The 18,113-nt window shown below is 41.0% G+C and overlaps 1 protein-coding gene and 1 long non-coding RNA gene across 2 annotated transcripts; one reads left to right on the forward strand and one right to left on the reverse strand.

Moving 5' to 3' along the window:
- The first annotated feature begins 41 nt into the window (after nt 1-41).
- On the forward strand, nt 42-16,021 carry CRNKL1 (crooked neck pre-mRNA splicing factor 1). The gene is made up of 14 exons (XM_072799845.1): nt 42-107; nt 1,705-1,857; nt 3,368-3,459; nt 4,235-4,393; nt 5,252-5,418; nt 7,248-7,426; nt 8,536-8,706; nt 9,659-9,850; nt 10,556-10,615; nt 11,336-11,416; nt 12,476-12,715; nt 13,915-14,016; nt 14,459-14,707; nt 15,798-16,021. The coding sequence occupies exons 1-14, from the start codon at nt 57-59 to the stop codon at nt 15,963-15,965; spliced, it is 2,064 nt and encodes a 687-aa protein (XP_072655946.1). The 5' UTR covers nt 42-56; the 3' UTR covers nt 15,966-16,021.
- LOC140617993 (uncharacterized) lies at nt 5,228-9,325 on the reverse strand. The gene is made up of 3 exons (XR_012018155.1): nt 9,270-9,325; nt 8,473-8,994; nt 5,228-5,515 (listed from the first exon to the last, which is right to left on the reverse strand). It is a non-coding gene; the product is annotated as an uncharacterized lncRNA (long non-coding RNA).
- Nucleotides 16,022-18,113: the final 2,092 nt, after the last annotated feature.

The raw sequence follows: 18,113 nt of genomic DNA on the forward strand, positions 1-18,113 counted from the left end.
AGCCCTCGGGGTCTATTTCTGGGGTCCAGGTTGAGTCGCGGTCTTGTGCTGCAGCCATGGCGGCCTCCACCGCTGCCGGGAAGCAGAGGATTCCCAAAGTGGCGAAGGTAGGAGACCGCGAAGGGCTTTGTGGGAGGAGGCCCCGGAGAGGGGCTTGCCCCAGCCTCCTCGGGGCCCGCGGCGGAAGACTGCCTAGAGCCATCCTACCCCGTGTGGATCGAGTGGAAGGGTTGGCAGGCGGTGGGGCGCAGGCTTTTGTCGCCCCGGAGACGCTCCCTTCCCACGCCGCGTTGGCGCGGCCTTCTTTCTAGGGCGTGTTTTTGCGGAGGGAGGAGTGGGGTCATTCGGCAGGATTTAGGCAGCGCGCTAGGCGCTGGGGAAGGAACTACGACCTAACGCGGGCAATGTGCCGTTTTCACAAATGACACGAGCCAATGTGAAATTGCCACCTTGCCGAATACGAGTGAGGCGGCGTAGGATATGCCGCGGAGTGATGGGGTTTGTATGAGGGGTATGCCGAGTCCGCTTTCCTGAGGAAGTGATGTTTAAGCCGACACCTGGTGGCTGACTAGGAGTTAGGCCCCCTGAGCCTGGAAAGAATGAGAGGGCATGGGTTGTGTAGTGGCATTAATTTAATTAAACAGTAAGTTTGGTATTATATGATAGTTCCATCGGTGACTGATACTCACTGAGTGCTTAATGTGTGACGGGCTTTACCCTGAACCTTTACGGACGCCCTCACTCCAGTCTGTCTCTCCAGCCCAGGTGGCTCTCTTGAGCTTGTCCTTTACATATCCGTTTAAGTCACATAGCACAGCATCTGTGACTGCATATGAGCTGTAGTCATTATTATCAAAGTCATTCCACACATGGCATTAAACAATATTTCTTATAATCCAATTCCATAAAATGTTACAGGGCACCAGTGGTCCAACAGATATACAGTGTGAGCCACATTATGTAATTTTAAGTTTTCCTGTAGCTACATTAAATAGTCAAAACAGGTGACATTAATTTTAACTGTATATTTTCTTTAATCCATTGTATCCAATATATTGCTAATTGAACATGTAATCAACATAGGAAATCTAATCAGGCAGTTTACTGGCTTATTTCACACTATGTCTTCAAAATCTAGTGTATATTTTACCCTTACAGTCCATCTCTATTTGGGCTCACTGCATTAGCTCATGACTACTATGTTGGACAGCACAGCTCTAAGACTTCAAGAAACTTATGGTCTGTCTAATGATGGGAATTTATTGAACTGTCTTTGATTTGAAATGCCATGAAAACAACCAAACACAGTTTGAGGCATTATCATCCACATGGGGCATAATTGAAAAGTTCTGTAAATAGAGAGTGTAACACTAGGAAAGATACAGCACACATCTTCATAAAACACCTCTAGTGAGAATTTACCTGAGCAGCCTCAAGGTTTATTATTATTCTAATCTAAAAGAGAACACTTGCTATTTTTGCTACCTTTTCTCTGAAGACTTACCTATGGCTTTGTAATAAATACCATGCATAAGAAAGAAAACTTTGTTTTCTGTTTAATTTCATAGAGAAATGAAAACCTGTCATATGAAGAGGGCATCTTGTAATAATACAAAGTTCCCATCCTAAAAAAATGTCTTTTTGCTTCCTAAACTTTGTGTGATGAGCATCTACTAAAAATGAGAATATCTTCTATCTTAAAAGGTGAAAAACAAAGCCCCAGCTGAGGTACAGATAACTGCTGAGCAACTCTTAAGAGAAGCTAAAGAAAGAGAACTTGAGCTTCTTCCTCCTCCACCTCAACAGAAGATCACAGATGAAGAAGAATTAAATGATTACAAACTAAGAAAAAGGAAGGTCAGTCAGGGTGATATTTTCAGTCTATTAATAACATTGTTATTACTTTATAGGTCAAAGTTTGCAGAATTCCTCATTGGTTAGAGAGGCTATAAGAATAGGTTAGTGTTTCTAGCCACATGAGTAATGTAACTCCTGGTTACCAAATAATTGCATTTTGCTGAACTTTACAAAATATGCCATGAATTGTCTTTTAAAGTATAAAGAGATTCAGTCCACCAGAGACATAATTTTTGGTGCAGAATCAAAGATGGAAGTTTAACAAGTGGAACATCTGACAGTTGGAAGGGGCTGGTCTTAACCAAGGTCACATTATGTACTCTCTCTGTACTACATTTTATGGTAAGAATTGAGACCTGGAAAAGAGCTGAGAGAGGACTTGGATTCTTCACCCTAGAATCCTCACTCTAGGGTAATTTTTTTTTTTTTTTTTCTTTAAAGATTTTATTGGGCAGCCTGGGTGGCTCAGCAGTTTAGCACTGCCTTCAGCCCAGGGCATGATCCTGGAGACCCAGGATTGAGTCCCGCATTGGGCTCCCTGCATGGAGCCTCCTTCTCCCTCTGTCTGTGCCTCTGCCTCCCTCTCTGTCTCTCCCTCTCTCTCTCTCTCTCTCATGAATAAATAAATAAAATCTTAAAAAAAAAAGATTTTATTTATTTGTTTGTTTCAAGAGACAAAGAGCGTGTAAGCAGGGGGAGGGGCAGAGGGAGAGAGAGAATCTTAAGCAGGCTCTAGGCTCAGTGTGGAAACCCACACAGGGCTTGTATTTATGACCCTGAAGTCATGACCTGAGCCAAATTCAAGAGTCTGCTGCTTAACCACCTGAGCCGCTCAGGCACCTGTAGGATAATTTTAAACCACTAAGCCTGTTTTATCTACTTATTAGTGATGTTCAAAGAGTGATGTATGAAATTCTGAGACATTACTGAGAGGACTAGTAGAAATAGTCAAGAACATTTCCATGCTAGGAAAAAGTATAAAGTATATATATTTTTTTCAGGTTTTTATTTAAAAAGGTATAAAGTATATTAAAGTGTCAGTTAGCTATTAGCAAGAAGAGAAAATACCAACAATTCTGCTAATAATTCTTTATATCTAAAATTTTTCTCTTCATGTGTAAGACTTTAAAGAAACACCTGAGGGGCAGCCCGGGTGGCTCAGCAGTTTAGCACCACCTTTGGCCCAGGGCGTGAGCCTGGAGACCTGGGATCAAGTCCCACATCGGGCTCCCTGCACGGAGCCTGCTTCTCCGTCTGCCTGTGTCTCTGCCTCTCTCTCTGTCTGTCTTTCATGAATAAATAAATAAAAATCTTTTAAAACAAAAGAAAAGAAACACCTGAGATTGTAACCTTCATTCACGAGTTTCTTATTTCTCAAGGGTTCCAGGATGTAATCTCTCCTAAATAACAACAAAATGAATAAACCTTTTAGAACAGGATTAATAGACAAAGGATGATGTCATTTTTATTTATTTTTCCCTTCAGTTTGACCCTTTTCCCCTTCCTCCAGACTTTTGAAGATAACATAAGAAAAAACAGGACTGTGATTAGTAACTGGATAAAATACGCACAATGGGAAGAGAGTCTAAAGGAGATTCAAAGGTAAAATTGCTGAATGTGTAATTTCCTATGTCAAGATATAAGTTAAGAGACAGAAAAGTAGGAAAAGTTAGAGCACAAGTGAAAGAGCACGCCTCCGCTAGTAATTTTCCAGGTTGTCCCATGGAACCCTTGGACTCCTTTGAGGAACCTCAGAGGCACTGTGGTAGGCGAGTCCTGGGAGGAGCAGCGAAGGAGATGCTAAAAATGGGTCTCACCTCCAGCACACCCTCTACAGTCAGAGAAGCACAGTTTCATCTGCTTTCTTTGTACTTGAATTTTTTTTTAAAATAAAAACTGTTCACTGGAAACCAGTGGCCAACAAGATAAAAATCATAACCTGGCCCTTCCTGTTGCCCAGCCTTTCTACATTCTCCCAGCATACCGACTGCCCCGGCTGTGCCCATGTACTTGCCACTCCCGGACACATCGTGTCTCCTTACCCTACACTCAGCTGTTCTCTCTGCCTGGAATGAGCACTCCTCCCTACACACGTTGACCTCTAGAGCTTTCCTCAACTCACTAATTCTGGAGTTACCTACTACTTAGCCATTTGCACCAAACATCATTGACTATATTGCAGTATAATTATGTGCATGTCTACCTTTCTTTAAGAGTTTGTAAGCTGCCTGAAAGCATGTCTTTTCACTTTTTTATGCCCAGAATGCGCTCATGGTGGATACCTGGTAAAATAGCAGGGCACTGGAGATGGTTTGAGATAGTTGCCACATGTGTTGTATGTACTACTTTTGATATTCTCCAAATCTGCCTTCTTAAGGGCTCGATCCATATACGAACGTGCTTTAGATGTAGACTACCGGAATATTACACTCTGGCTAAAATATGCAGAAATGGAAATGAAGAATCGCCAGGTCAACCATGCCCGAAATATCTGGGACCGAGCCATAACAACTCTTCCTCGCGTCAACCAGTTCTGGTAAGTTTTTGAACTACCAAAGCAGCTTTTTGTAGGCCAGAAAAATTCTACATTTTTGTGTATTTATTTTATTTTAATAATTGTAATCACATATATTTAATTGACATTCTACTTTTTCTTTAAACATACCATAAGTAGGGATCCCTGGGTGGCGCAGCGGTTTGGCGCCTGCTTTTGGCCCAGGGCGTGATCCTGGAGACCTGGGATCAAATCCCATGTCGGGCTCCCGATGCATGGAGCCTGCTTCTCCCTCTGCCTGTGTCTCTGCCTCTCTCTCTCTCTCTGTGTGTGACTATCATAAATAATAAATAAAAATTAAAAAAAAAATTAAACATACCATAAGTAGTTTTTAGTGTCCTATAGTATATTAAGTCATCACAACATGTAATAGCTATATAATCAAAACTAAAATTTGGGTTGTGATCTTTTGTACATAAGAAACTTTTGTTGGACTAAGCGATTTTTAAGAAAAATGTATCTTTATTCCCTGTGGTTCACACTTTCCAGGTCTATATTTGATAAGGAAACATGTTCGTTTTAACCTTTGGGGAAGATAAAGTCCTAAGTCTTCACATTTTACAAAGTGTCAAAGATTATTTTTTCCGGGCAGCCCCAGTGGCTCAGTGGTTTAGCACCACCTTCAGCCCAGGACCTGATCCTGGAGACCTGGGATCGAGTCCCATGTCGGGCTCCCTGCATGGAGCCTGCTTCTCCCTCTGCCTGTGTCTCTGCCTCTCTCTCTCTCTCTGTGTCTATCATGAATAAATAAATTTAAAAAATGATAAATAAATAAAAAGATCATTTTTTCCCCTAAGTCATTTTGACCAAGACAGATATTTTGGGATGATTTTATTAAAGGTACAAGTACACATACATGGAGGAGATGTTGGGAAACATTGCTGGCGCCCGGCAGGTGTTTGAGCGCTGGATGGAATGGCAGCCTGAGGAGCAAGCCTGGCATTCCTACATAAACTTTGAGCTGCGATACAAAGAGGTGGATCGGGCCCGCACCATTTATGAACGATATATCCTTTGAATGCGTTGGGAGTATTGTCCTGGTTATTGCCGCTTCCATGGAGGTATAGTCAGAGTCTGGACATACGGACAGTCATTAACATAAGCCTAGAAGCCAAAGATAGAGGTTTTATTTGCTTTATGAGCTATATATATTTTTTCTAGAGAATAGGGTGGTCAGAGTAAAAGTTTGTGGTCTAGGTAATTGAGCTTTTTCCAGTGAAACTTTGGGTTTGTTTATATTTTGGCATTCCTTGTGGAAAGTGACATAGCAAGGTTTTGGCTGCTGTAGCCAGTCCTGTTTTTCTAGGGCTTTATTTCTAGGTTTTTCTAGGGTGTTGATCATTAGCAGCACTACTGGAGTCCATTCAAAGGATAGAGACAGGAGGGCAGCATAGTGTAGCAAATTCCAGCTGCAATGCCATTTGCCATTTGGATGGGTGTGAGTCCTTTCTCTGGCACCTGTTAATGGAGCAGCCTCAGACAAGTCACTTAACACTTCTGAACCTCAATTTTGCCTTTATAAAATAAAACCAAATCTACCAAGATTAGGTGTTTTTAGGATTTAAGATTATAAATCTATATGAAGGGTCTGTGTGTGTATACACATTGCCCTTAGAAACAGTGATTTGGTATTTGCTATTTAAGTGACTTAATAGAACAAAGCTACCAGGAAAAACAACAATCAACTTTACTATGCAATTTTAAGGTCTCCATTACTTCTGCCCATTTTAATATGATTAATTTAACAGAAGCTTCTATAGTACTTGCTAATGTGCCAGGCATTGTTGTAAGCACTTTACAGATACCATCACTTAATCCCTAGGCAGTCCTGCAGTGCAGGAGCTAATCCAGTCTGCAGGATGGTAAATGCAGGCACGAGCGCAATAAGCAGCATGGCCAGGGTCTCTCAGGTAGTAATGGAAATGGGCTTTGAACCCAGCTGTTAACTTCGTTGCCATATTTGAACGTATTACTATGGAATTAATGATTTCCTTAAGCGAAGTAGATGAAAATCGATTTAATCTATTAAGATATAAAATAATTCAAAACTTTCTTTTGTATGTCAACCATATTTCAATAAGAAAAGAGAAAAACCTAAAAAATTCTTCTCTTTGCCAATACTTAGCAGTTTTGTTTTTGTGAGATTTTTTTCTTAGTCATTAATTGAAATATTAATGTTATTGAGCATGTAATAGAGTAGGTGCCATTTGTTGAGTGGACACATTCTTTTGGCCCCAAGCTGCAAGGGATTTTACACACATTTCCTCCTTTAAAGCCACTGAGTTGGGGCATCCTGGGTGGCTCAGTGGTTTAGTGCTGCCTTCAGCCCAGGGTGTGATCCTGGAGAACCAGGATCGAGTCCCATGTCGGGCTCCCTGCATGGAGCCTGCTTCTCCCTCTGCCTGTGTCTCTGCCCCCCCCCCCCTCTCTTTCTCTCATGAATAAATAAATAAGAAATCTTTAAAAATAAATAAATAATACCACTGAGTTGGGTTAGTATTATTTTTCTCTATTTACAGAGAACCGAGTCTTAGGCAAGTTAAATGAATTGTCTAGGATGGCATGGTTTATAACAGACCTCAGCTTTTTCATTTCTCAAAACTCCCATTTGTACCCACTACAGAAATACTGAATAAGCACTGGAGGAAGACAGATGAACCAGACACAACCCCCTGCCAGAGGTTACAGATTACCGGTTCTTCACCTTTGCAAATGTTTTATCAAACCCTATAGTTTGTATTGTTGGGGGTTTGGGTTTGGGTTTGGGTTTGTTTTTGTTTTTTTGTTTTTTTAAAGCCTTGTTGTCTTACATGGTATTTCCTTAATTCCCCTGAACTTGTTCTCGTGCACCCTGATGTTAAGAACTGGATCAAGTATGCTCGCTTTGAAGAAAAACATGGTTATTTTGCCCATGCACGGAAAGTGTATGAGAGAGCTGTTGAATTCTTTGGAGATGAACATATGGATGAACACCTTTATGTTGCCTTTGCCAAATTTGAAGAAAATCAGAAAGAAGTAAGTACACTTGAAGAGCTCAGTTATATTGCAGAACAGTTTAGGAAAGAATACTTGTGCACATGGAGTTCATTCCATTTTCTTATTCACTTATCCTTGGAAAAAATGTTTCCAGAATCTCTCAGAGAACAGCACACATGTGGCTTAGCTGCAGATTGGAAACTGAGCAATTTACACATTGTACTAAAGTGTCCTAATTGTATTGTCCTTTTTGAAAATTCAGCTTTCATATCTATGATGAGAATATTGTATGTAAACTGAAAGTTCATCATTTGCTCTCCTCATAAAAGGGCTTTACAGGTAATAAACCTGGAGAACAGAAACCTTTAGAACAGAGAACAGAATTTGAATGAAAACAGAGGTTTCCCCACAAATAAATCGGTTCTGATCTTCCATAATATATATGGAAATAATCCCTTAAAGTAACTCAGATACTACAGGATCGAGAGAGATGGGCTAAGGTCCAAATACAGGGTCAGGCCAGTGGGAATTATGAAGGGTTTGAAGCATAAGAGTGGTAGGATGTGATTTATATTCTAAGGAAGGCCTCTAGCTAATCCATGTAGACTGTATTGGGGAAAACGATGGTGAAAATGGAAGTAAAGGGACTTTTGAAGTGGTTGCGGAAGAAATGGAGATGGTTTGGGGGTGGGGGGGGTACAAAGAGCCATGTTGAAAAGGTAGAGGTGGCAGGGCTCTTTGAGGTAGTGCATGTGGGGAATGAGGACAGGAAAAGAGTCAAGGAGGACTCTTGGGGTTTGGGGCTCGAGCAAGTGCATGACTGTAGGTATTGCTTACAAAGACTGGGAAGACAGAGAGACCCAGGTTTGATGGTGAGAAAAAGGAGGTCAGTTTGGGACCTTTTTAGTCCTAGATGCACAGACGATACCCAACTGGCAGTGTTAGGTAGACAGTATTAGGCGTGGAGCTCAAAGAAGAATATTGGTGTGCCCCAACAAATACCTCAACAGGAGGGAGAAAAAAGTCTTTTTTAGGACATTTTGAAACCACACAATCTTACAGGTAATATATTATGTCATAATTACCTTCCAAGTTGTTGCTAGGGTGAGAATATTGTGTTGAGAAGTAATCCTCCTATCTGCTTTTAGTTTGAAAGGGTACGAGTGATCTACAAGTATGCCCTGGATAGAATTTCAAAGCAGGAGGCCCAAGAACTCTTTAAAAACTATACCATCTTTGAGAAGAAGTTCGGTGATAGGCGGGGTATTGAAGACATCATTGTGAGCAAACGAAGATTCCAGTATGAGGAAGAAGTGAAGGTGAGTGCTGATGCGGACGCTGACCCCTGTAGGTAACAAACATGCTGACCAATAGCAGCTACAGTGAAGGGAAGAATAGCAAGCAAGGACTCCCAGGGATCATGCTCTTGCTGATACGTCTGCAGTAATTGGCAGCCACTGCAACAGGAATCAGCAGGGCTCATAGAAAAGGCCAGCAAGCAGCGCTTGGGTTTGCTCTGCCACCAACATGTTGAAAGTCACTTTGCTGCTTGCTGATTGTGTACCGTAGAACTTGAGCAAATACTGGGAATCCATTTGAACTCATTTCTGAAAAAGATGGACGAGTCAGAGATTGAGCCAAATAGCCTTTGTGCACTACCTTTTAGCTTAACTGCTTGAACAAAAGATGTACTGTAGATATGGTTCTCTTCTCTATCTGTGATGTACTATTTTGTTTCAGATTCAAAGGCAATAGTGTTTCACTAATCTGCTGTGTATCTTAAAGCTTTTGCTAAGTCAAATTAATTAGGATATTGCCAAACAAAGGACTGGGTCCTGTGTTAAATGAGGTCAGTAAGATATATTCAAGATAAATGACTTACTGGAGAAGGCAGATTTCACATTTGTGGCCATGGTTCTGATTGCACTGTAATTTTAAATCTAGACATCATAATGATAAGCAGTCACATATATAAACAAATACATTCATAAAACTAGGCATCTGATTATTGAGTAACTATCTTGAGGGTGGTGGTTGTATATGAAAGCGGCCTTGCCGTGGGACACCTGGCAAATAATCTGTCCTCTATGTTCCTTTTTCTTTTCTATTTATAGGATCTCAGGAACAGTATTTTTAAATGAGCTAGTATGTGAAATCTAGAAAAACAGTTGCTAACATACAGTCAATCAAGGGTGTTCTTTTTCCTCACAGAATCCAGTGAGTGTAGCTCTTGGTTTGATTTTTATTCATTAAACTTAAACGGTCTTTTAGGCTAATCCACACAATTATGATGCATGGTTTGATTACTTGCGCTTGGTGGAAAGTGATGCAGAAGCAGAAACCGTTCGAGAAGTCTATGAAAGAGCCATCGCCAATGTGCCACCCATTCAAGAGAAGCGGCACTGGAAGCGTTACATCTATCTGTGGGTCAACTATGCACTCTATGAAGAATTGGAGGCCAAGGTAAAAAGTGGACTTCCGCATCAGCTATTGATGGCTGCGTCACCTCTGCGGGTATAAGTCTGCTGTTTTGGGTAGCGGTGGGTATGGACATGTGCGATCCCTGAAACAGGAATCTAGCTTTAGATTCTCGGCCATACAGTTACATACTCTCTCTGCAGCCTTGCAAACTCTTAAACCTGTCATTGGTCCAGGTGAGGTATTTTGTTGTATTTTGTGTTTCAGACCTGAGGCACAGGATTATCACTTAGAACTTCGGAAGGGAACAGTAAAGCAGCCTTTAGCTTATTTTGTGTCGTTTCCTGGGTTTCCTCCTCAGTAGGGATCACAGCTAGATCACACATCTTTGCTTTTAGTAAAGATCAAGGGGGGTTTTCAGAAATCGGCTGTGTTTAAATTAATTGGGAAAGATAAGCTTTCTGCTACTGATCTGAGGCTATAACTCATCTTTGTTTCTTTCTGCTCTCAGGCGAAAAGCTTCTCTACAGCGAAGCTCTCAGGGTTTGATGGCTATCTCATTGGTGATTCTTTAACTAAAGTTTGATGGCCCCTGGTGGTTCACACTTGATCATAAATGATGAAATCAGGGTTTGAGAATAGCATGCTGTGAAAACACTCCGTGTGGGGGTGTACATTTTTACTAGTACTAGCAAAACCAGCATCAGTAACAGACTTCAATATGTGGTGAAAATTTCGTTCCTAATACAGGATCCCGAGAGGACAAGACAGGTGTATCAAGCTTCTTTGGAATTAATTCCTCATAAAAAGGTATGTTTGCTGTAAGTGGTGTGTTCCAAACTGTCAAAATCCTGCTTCCATTACTTGTGAAATAATACTTAACTGTTTGAATAGTTTGCCAAGCAAAAACCTGTCAGAACAAAGTATGCCTTTCGCCTCTGAAAACACCTCACAGTCTAGTTGAGAGGGCAGCCTGTGTTAAATAACCAATGAATAATACAGAGAATAAGGTAGAATTTCAGAGGAGGATGGGTCATTGGAACAGGCTGGGTGGAAGGCGGAAGATGCACATCTGGAGAGCATGCAGCAGGTGCAGGAGACAACAAACAGGTGTCTGTTGCCATCCAATGGGACATGTGTGCGTGAGGGAGCACTGGGTGCACGAGTTCTGGAAATAGTTGGGACATTCTCTCTGTCCTGTTTCCCAGCATGAGAAGCCAGCAGAGACTTGACCAAGTTACTGTCTAGACTAGAGGTGGCTTGTTCCTCCCACTCACAAGCATACCCACAAAACAAAGCCAGTTCTCAGTAGGGGCTGCAGGGCCATGCAGTACAGTGAAGTCTTTGGATTACTCTTTCTAACTTTTGTGAAATAAACATCATCATATTCACTTAAAAACAAGAAAATGCATCTGTCTTGGCTCTGAATATTTAGGAAAATCTAATTACATGTGGCCTTTTATTAAATTTCTAACTTCAGTGTAATTGAAACAACGCTTTTAGATGTTTTTGTGTGCTTTTGTTTTCTAGTTCACGTTTGCCAAGATGTGGTTACTGTACGCACAATTTGAAATAAGACAGAAAAATTTACCGTTTGCCAGAAGAGCTTTGGTAAGTAAAGGAAGGTTCAGGGGGCTCCTGCGTGATCCAGTCAGTTGAACATCTAACTCTTGATTTTGGCTCAGGGCACGATCTCAGGATTGTGAGATCCAGCCCCACATTGGGGTCTATGCTCAGCATGGAATCTGCTTGGGATTCTCTCTTTCTGCCTCTCTCCCTGCATGTGTTCTCTCTCTCTCTCTCTCTCTCTCTCATTCTCTCTTTCTCTCTCTCTCACCCCCCCCCAGTAAATAAATAAATTCTTTAAAAAAAAAAAAAAAAAAAGAAGAAGAAGAAGGATCAAAATGCATTCCTGACTTCTTTGAGAAGGAAATTAAATCTTAGTGCTTATAAGTTGGACAGTTCCTACTAAGAATGCTACAGAAGTGTTCTGCCTTTATAACCTGAGGTGTGTCAGAAAATGCATGGCCTTTGAAGTTTGGGTGATAATGTTTAAATTACTCTGTTTTAACATTGGCAGCTTTATCTGTAGTTGCCAGTTACCAGATCTCTTCTCAGACTGGAAGATCTGATGTTACGTCACATTAGATCTTAAATCAGATCTTTAGTAGACTGATCTTGTGCAAAACCTGGGAGTATTACCTGTGCCATCCTCTTAACAACTATCCTGAAGTCTCTTAATAAGATCAAATACTCTTCAAATGCAGTTGTCCTTTTGTAGGCCACTCTTGCCCTGGCTGTGGGCAGCACAGCAGGTTTCATTATGTGATCACTACTTTACTTACAGGACGTTTTATCCATCTGACATCTGTATTTTCTTAGGTGCCCCTGAGAAACTAAGTAAAATCCAAAGTACTTGTGAGACAGTTCTGCAACCCCTGTCTTGCTGAACAGGCACCAGCGGGCATCAGCCCTCCTGATAGCTGGGTGAAGTGCAGGGTTTCCGTCAGCCTTTTGTTAAGAAGCAGCATGGGCAGTGTGATACCACAGAGGGAAAGAATAGCTTGCCATGTTTTTTCCCAGCAGAGAACAGCTGTTGGAATAGTTTGGTGATGTCTGTACACCGGTTGAACCCACATATCATAGTGTTTTGGCCGTTTTATTTTCCAGGGAACTTCCATAGGCAAATGTCCAAAGAACAAGTTATTTAAAGGTTACATAGAACTGGAGCTGCAGCTTCGAGAATTTGACAGATGCCGGAAGCTTTATGAAAAGTTCTTGGAATTTGGACCTGAGAACTGTACCTCTTGGATTAAATTTGCAGAATTAGAAACGATCCTTGGTGATATTGAGAGAGCCCGGGCAATCTACGAGTTAGCCATCAGTCAGCCACGCTTAGACATGCCGGAGGTGAGGATCTCAAGATGAATATGATTTAGTTTTAGATATTTCCCCAGTATTGCTTTAGATGACCACCTAGATGTGTGTGTATTTTAGAGTATAAAGATAAACTCACCTGTAGTCTTGTCAACTCAGATAGTGCTTAACTGTTGGAGGCAATAGAAGAAGGATGGGGGTGGAAGAAGCAGCCCTCTAGGAAGATACCAGAGCCCAGCAAAGCCCCAGGATGACACCAGGATGAGTTGGGGTATAACAGGGCTGGTGACTGGCTCTCTTCCTCCCTTCTTCAAATAGAAGGCTAAAACAAAAACAAACAGAAAGCTAACTAAAGGAGATGGGGCAGGGATGGCCAGGCAAGGAAATAGGCAGCAGACGGCTCTGACTGGAGAATAGGGCAGATGAAGGTTGAGACTGCACATCTCCAGATTGTCCTGGCACAGTTTTTCCCAGATCGGGCCAGCAAAAGAAGCTCTGTCTAAACCACCATATTGCTGAAATTAAATTGCCGAGGTCCTGACCTATCCTAGGAGCTAAAATCATCCCTTCCCTATTTAAACTTGAGCCACAAGGTGGCGCCAAACCACGGAGAGGCTGGATTTGAGAGCCACTGAACTCACCCAGCCTTTTTTGTTAGTCCTGCCCCAGTGTGAGTTCATTTTGTGGCTTGGGCTGCATAGGCCAGGGCTTTGTGTATTATTGGTTCCGTCGGCTGGCCTCCACTGCTAGGCGTCCAGGCCATGTTTTACTTCATCCTTTTTCTCTGACAAGCAGTACCCAGCAAGTAGGCTGGGTACTCAGACATGAAGGAATTTACAGTGGAGGTAAGAAGAATATATCCTGGCTAATCTAGGCATGTCTTCTGGCAATGTCAAGTTGTATGTGATAGGATCATGGCAGTGTCTAGGAGACTTGGCAGTCTCTGAGCTTTTCTTGGGAAGTCTAGCATTTGAAAAACTCTGAAAGAAAATCCAAAAATGAATCCTGAATCCAAAGCCTTTTATCTCATAATGTAGAATGGTAACCACATTTTGGCCAGCTTGTAAACACCACTGGTTTTATTGTGTCCAGATGCTGCCTGTTCCTTAACTGTTCATAGAAGTTCCTAGGTTCTAGGTGTTCTAGGTTGGAATGGTAGTTAAGCTCAGCTTTGGATAGGGACGTGTTGCTCTTTAAATGTCAAGGCTGATTTATTAAGTTTTCTTTTGTAGGTGCTTTGGAAATCATACATTGATTTTGAAATTGAGCAGGAAGAAACGGAGAGAACACGAAATCTTTACCGAAGATTGCTTCAGCGGACACAGCATGTCAAGGTACCCTGCACTCTGTAGATTATCTCTGATTTTGGTTGAATCAGCAGTCCTGAAGGAAATAACATATTTTTGTATTTTAAGTGTTTCAAGTTTGGTTTGTAATGATTTTCTTGCATTTAGAAAGAGCCTCTGAGTCTCAGAGGACTTTGTGATATAAAGCTTATAGCAGGTCAGTATTTATACTGCATGGGAATAACTTGAATATCATAGGATTGAGTAAAAAGTTAAACTCTTTTCAGGATTTTACGACTATTTCAAACACCTAATTGGTTAGAGAAGCAGACTGATTTCAACATTATTGAAGCATATAATCAATATGTTCTTTGGAATACTATAGATAAACATGTTAGTATGTTCAGATGTCATTAACTAGAATTAGCATTACTACATGACCATTTTCTGGGTGACATGTTAATTTGCTTCTGTAATAATTTTTCTAAAGGTATGGATCAGCTTTGCACAGTTTGAGCTATCATCAAGGAAAGAAGGAAGTTTGGCTAAATGCAGACAGATTTATGAAGAGGCTAACAAAACCATGAGGAACTGTGAAGAAAAGGAAGAGAGACTTATGTTGCTGGAATCATGGCGAAGCTTTGAAGATGAATTTGGAACAGTATCAGATAAAGAAAGAGTAGACAAACTCATGCCAGAGAAAGTCAAAAAGAGAAGAAAGGTCCAGGCTGATGATGGGGTAAGAACTGAGCCTCTGGTGCTGGTCATCTCATGTCAGATGAGCAGAAATGCATCTGACTTTGAAATTTGTACTTTTAAGTGTCATATATGAATCTGAACATGGGAGCAGATAGCCTGGAGTAGGAGATGGTTGCAGTCTGTCTACCGTGGAAACACAGAGCAGAGTATATAGATCACCCAGGGGTGGAGAATGGGAGACAGGTGGCAAAGGTTTCTGGGAGATGGTTGATTCTGGGAGCTATATGAAGCATGATGTTTCTGGAGCATTAAACAGGAGGTCAGAGTGAAGGGAAATGAAACTTAGCTTTTAGGTAGGATCCAAGCCACAGACTTTGTAAGCTATAGGAAGGCCCTTATGCACAAAATAACATGACCCAGTGGTTGGCATCTCCTGCAAGCATACCCAAGGGGCTCAGAGTTGAGGAGGACCTATCGGGGAGGCTATTGTAAGCAAAGCAAGTGATGGTGGAAGCTGGAGCTAGGGTAGTCTTTAGAAAGCCAAATAAGTGACCAATTGGAGGTGGGGCTGTAAGGGCAAGGAGTCAGAATAATAGTGCACAGATTTATGACTTTGGTTACTGAGTATTAAATAAGTCTTTAAAAACTTAAAATCTTAGAAAACTAGATGAAGGTGGACATGGAACATGGGATATCTTGGTTGATGAAAGAGGAGGAGCTGTGCTTTGTGTTTTAGGATCTTTTTCCACTGGTTTTTAGCTCTCAGTGAGCTCCACTTGTAGCAACCCCAACCCCAACAGCTACTGTTTGGGTTTTAATTCAATTAACATCTAGTATATAATTAGTTTCAGAGGTAGAATTTAGTGTTTCATCAGTCTTCTGTAATACCGAGTGCTCATCACATCCCCTGCCCTCCTTAATGTCCATCACCCAACAGCTACTTGTTTAGCCCAATCTTGCAAGCCAGCCCTGGTTCTTCTGAGATGGGCTTTGGTGTGGTTTCGTAAAATGAAAGTAAGTTAAATTTGAAGAACTCTGTGGGTTTCGCGGTGAAAATTCTGCACTTTAACTGCAGTGTATTTCAGTCACGTGTTAGCTTATCTTTTCATTGTTTTTTTTTTTTCCCATAGTCTGATGCAGGCTGGGAAGAGTACTATGATTACATCTTTCCAGAAGATGCTGCCAACCAGCCCAACCTCAAGCTCCTGGCCATGGCCAAACTTTGGAAGAAACAACAACAGGAAAAGGAGGCTGCCGAGCAAGACCCAGATAAGGACATTGATGAGACTGAATCCTGATTTTCTTGTTCATATTGATAAATGTTTTATTATTTTTATAAATTAATCATTTGGAACTCTTGTGACTCTTAAGTTTTTTTACACCTCACCAGTAACGAATTGATTGGAGTCTTTGATAGCTACTTTTTGAATTATTTTTAAAATGCTCTTGGGGTAAGTGAGGGGTTGGGGGATTGCAAGTAAATTTTTCTAACTGCTGGATTTATCTGAGTCTAAACATTTTTCTTGGTCCACATCACACATTAGGAAATCTAATTGAGGTAATGCTTTCAGCTATTTTAGATGGACCTACAGACTTTTGAAAGTGGTTTTCTAGCGATGTTCAAGTTACATTCTACAGTAACTTTTAAGGTGGTTTTATCATGCTTTTCTTCATAATGATATATAGAGCACACTCACCTGAGACCTCCAACTTTTCTGAATCTTCAGTCACACAGACTTGAGTTTCATTCCCAGCTCTGCCATTTAGTGATCTATAACTTAACCTTTTAGTTTCTTCACTTACAAAATGGCCTTCTGTCAGTTTGAAGATTACATTAGAAATGGAATAGACCTGGCACATTGTGAGGGCTCAATAAAATGTTCATTTCCAGCCACTTTCCTAAACATGTTCATCCTTGTAGAATTGAAATGTGCTTAATTTCTAAATATCTGTACCTTCTTAACAGTGGCCATTGGTACTATGTGCTTCTGAAAACGCTAGTTGGGAAATAATTTATAGTTACTGTGTTTCTGACAAGATCTTTTTGTTACCAAAAGGTTTAGTCAAATTTCAGTTATGGCTTAATCAGGTTCCCCGACTGGCTGAGCCCCATAATGGCTTAAGGAATAGTAAAACATGTGCTGTGAAAAAGAGTGTCACTTACTCTAGGAAGTTTGGGAAACCCTAGATTAAGGGTTGAGCTTTGTTAATCAAATCTCTTTACAGTTCAGCTTCTCAGAACCTTGGGTATGCTGCTGTGCATTATGAACCCTCAGTGGTGCTGCTGGCGTGTTTCCCATCCTTACTGGACGAGAGAATCACTGCTGCCTGGCACACCTATAGACATCCCCTAGCGTGCTACAGCAGAAAGTAGTAGCTACTGTATACAGGACACATTTAACTTACCCTTGGGTTTAGAACATGTGAAAAACACCAAAGATAGCCCAACTATAGTGCCAAAAACAAAACAAAACAAAACAAAAACCAAGTAGCAGAGAGATGAGAACATGTTTGTTGACACATTACTCATACCAAGCAAAGAATATTTGCTTAATTAATAACTGATCTGAGTATTTTCTTTAATCTGGCCTGATTTCTCAAGCCTGTTTAATTGCCCAAGCTATTTGTCATCTTCAAGAGTATTTTTTCACCTGGAAGGGCAACTGGCAAACTTGTTATTTGCAGATTTAACTGGGTAAACTTACTAAATTTACAAAAATGTTAAGGAATTTTAAAAAAAGCAATAAAATAAAAAAAGGAATAAAAAAAGCTAGTCAGTACATTCCTAAATTGTATCTTGAAAGTCAGCTAGTGTTTGAGGGCAGAGGCAACTAGGATGGCCAGGATCAAAGGCACATCTGTGTTCACCCTCAGTGCTTCAGGGTCTGGACCAGTGTCACCCCAGCTGCTGGGTGTCACATGGGTCCTAACTGTGGACTACTGAGGTCTTGTCTAGTTGGCCAGGAGGAGCATTTCTGATTTTAATACCCTTTGGCTAAGTGCAGAGTCCAAGGGTGAGATAAAAGCAGGTCAAAATGCTAATATAAGTGACTAATCAGTCTTCCTGCAATTCTGTCCCATTTATGTTGCATAAGAACAAAAACTAATGGTCACGTTCCCAATGTAACCTCTTAACACCACTTTCTGGCCAAGTGCCAGCATGAAATGCATGAAGGAAAAAGTTTACCTTCTCAGGGGAGAACATAAAAGATTTCTCTTAACCTCAACACCAGAGTAAGTCCTTTCAGGGGCAAAAGCTTTTTAATAATCATTTCTATGGGTTCTTCTTCAGCAACTTCTTTTACTCACTGGATATTTTCAGGTATGTATTACAAGTAAAACTATACATGAAAATACAAGCATAGCCCGTGACCTAGTTTTATGGCCTTTCTGTAGGAATTAGGTCCTTTTTCTCCTTTAAAGAAATCTCAGTATCTTTTTATATT

This window comes from Canis lupus, chromosome 26, assembly GCF_048164855.1.
Source record: "Canis lupus baileyi chromosome 26, mCanLup2.hap1, whole genome shotgun sequence".
NCBI lineage: Eukaryota > Metazoa > Chordata > Mammalia > Carnivora > Canidae > Canis > Canis lupus.

What these genes read in the sequence shown, in the direction of transcription:
- CRNKL1 (XM_072799845.1), top strand. Translation starts at nt 57, where the DNA reads ATGGCGGCCTCCACCGCTGCCGGGAAGCAGAGGATTCCCAAAGTGGCG. An exon ending in AGTCTAAAGGAGATTCAAAG is followed by an intron (nt 3,460 to 4,234) that starts GTAAAATTGCTG and finishes TGCCTTCTTAAG; the next exon opens with GGCTCGATCCATATACGAAC. An exon ending in ATGAAGAATTGGAGGCCAAG is followed by an intron (nt 9,851 to 10,555) that starts GTAAAAAGTGGA and finishes TTCCTAATACAG; the next exon opens with GATCCCGAGAGGACAAGACA.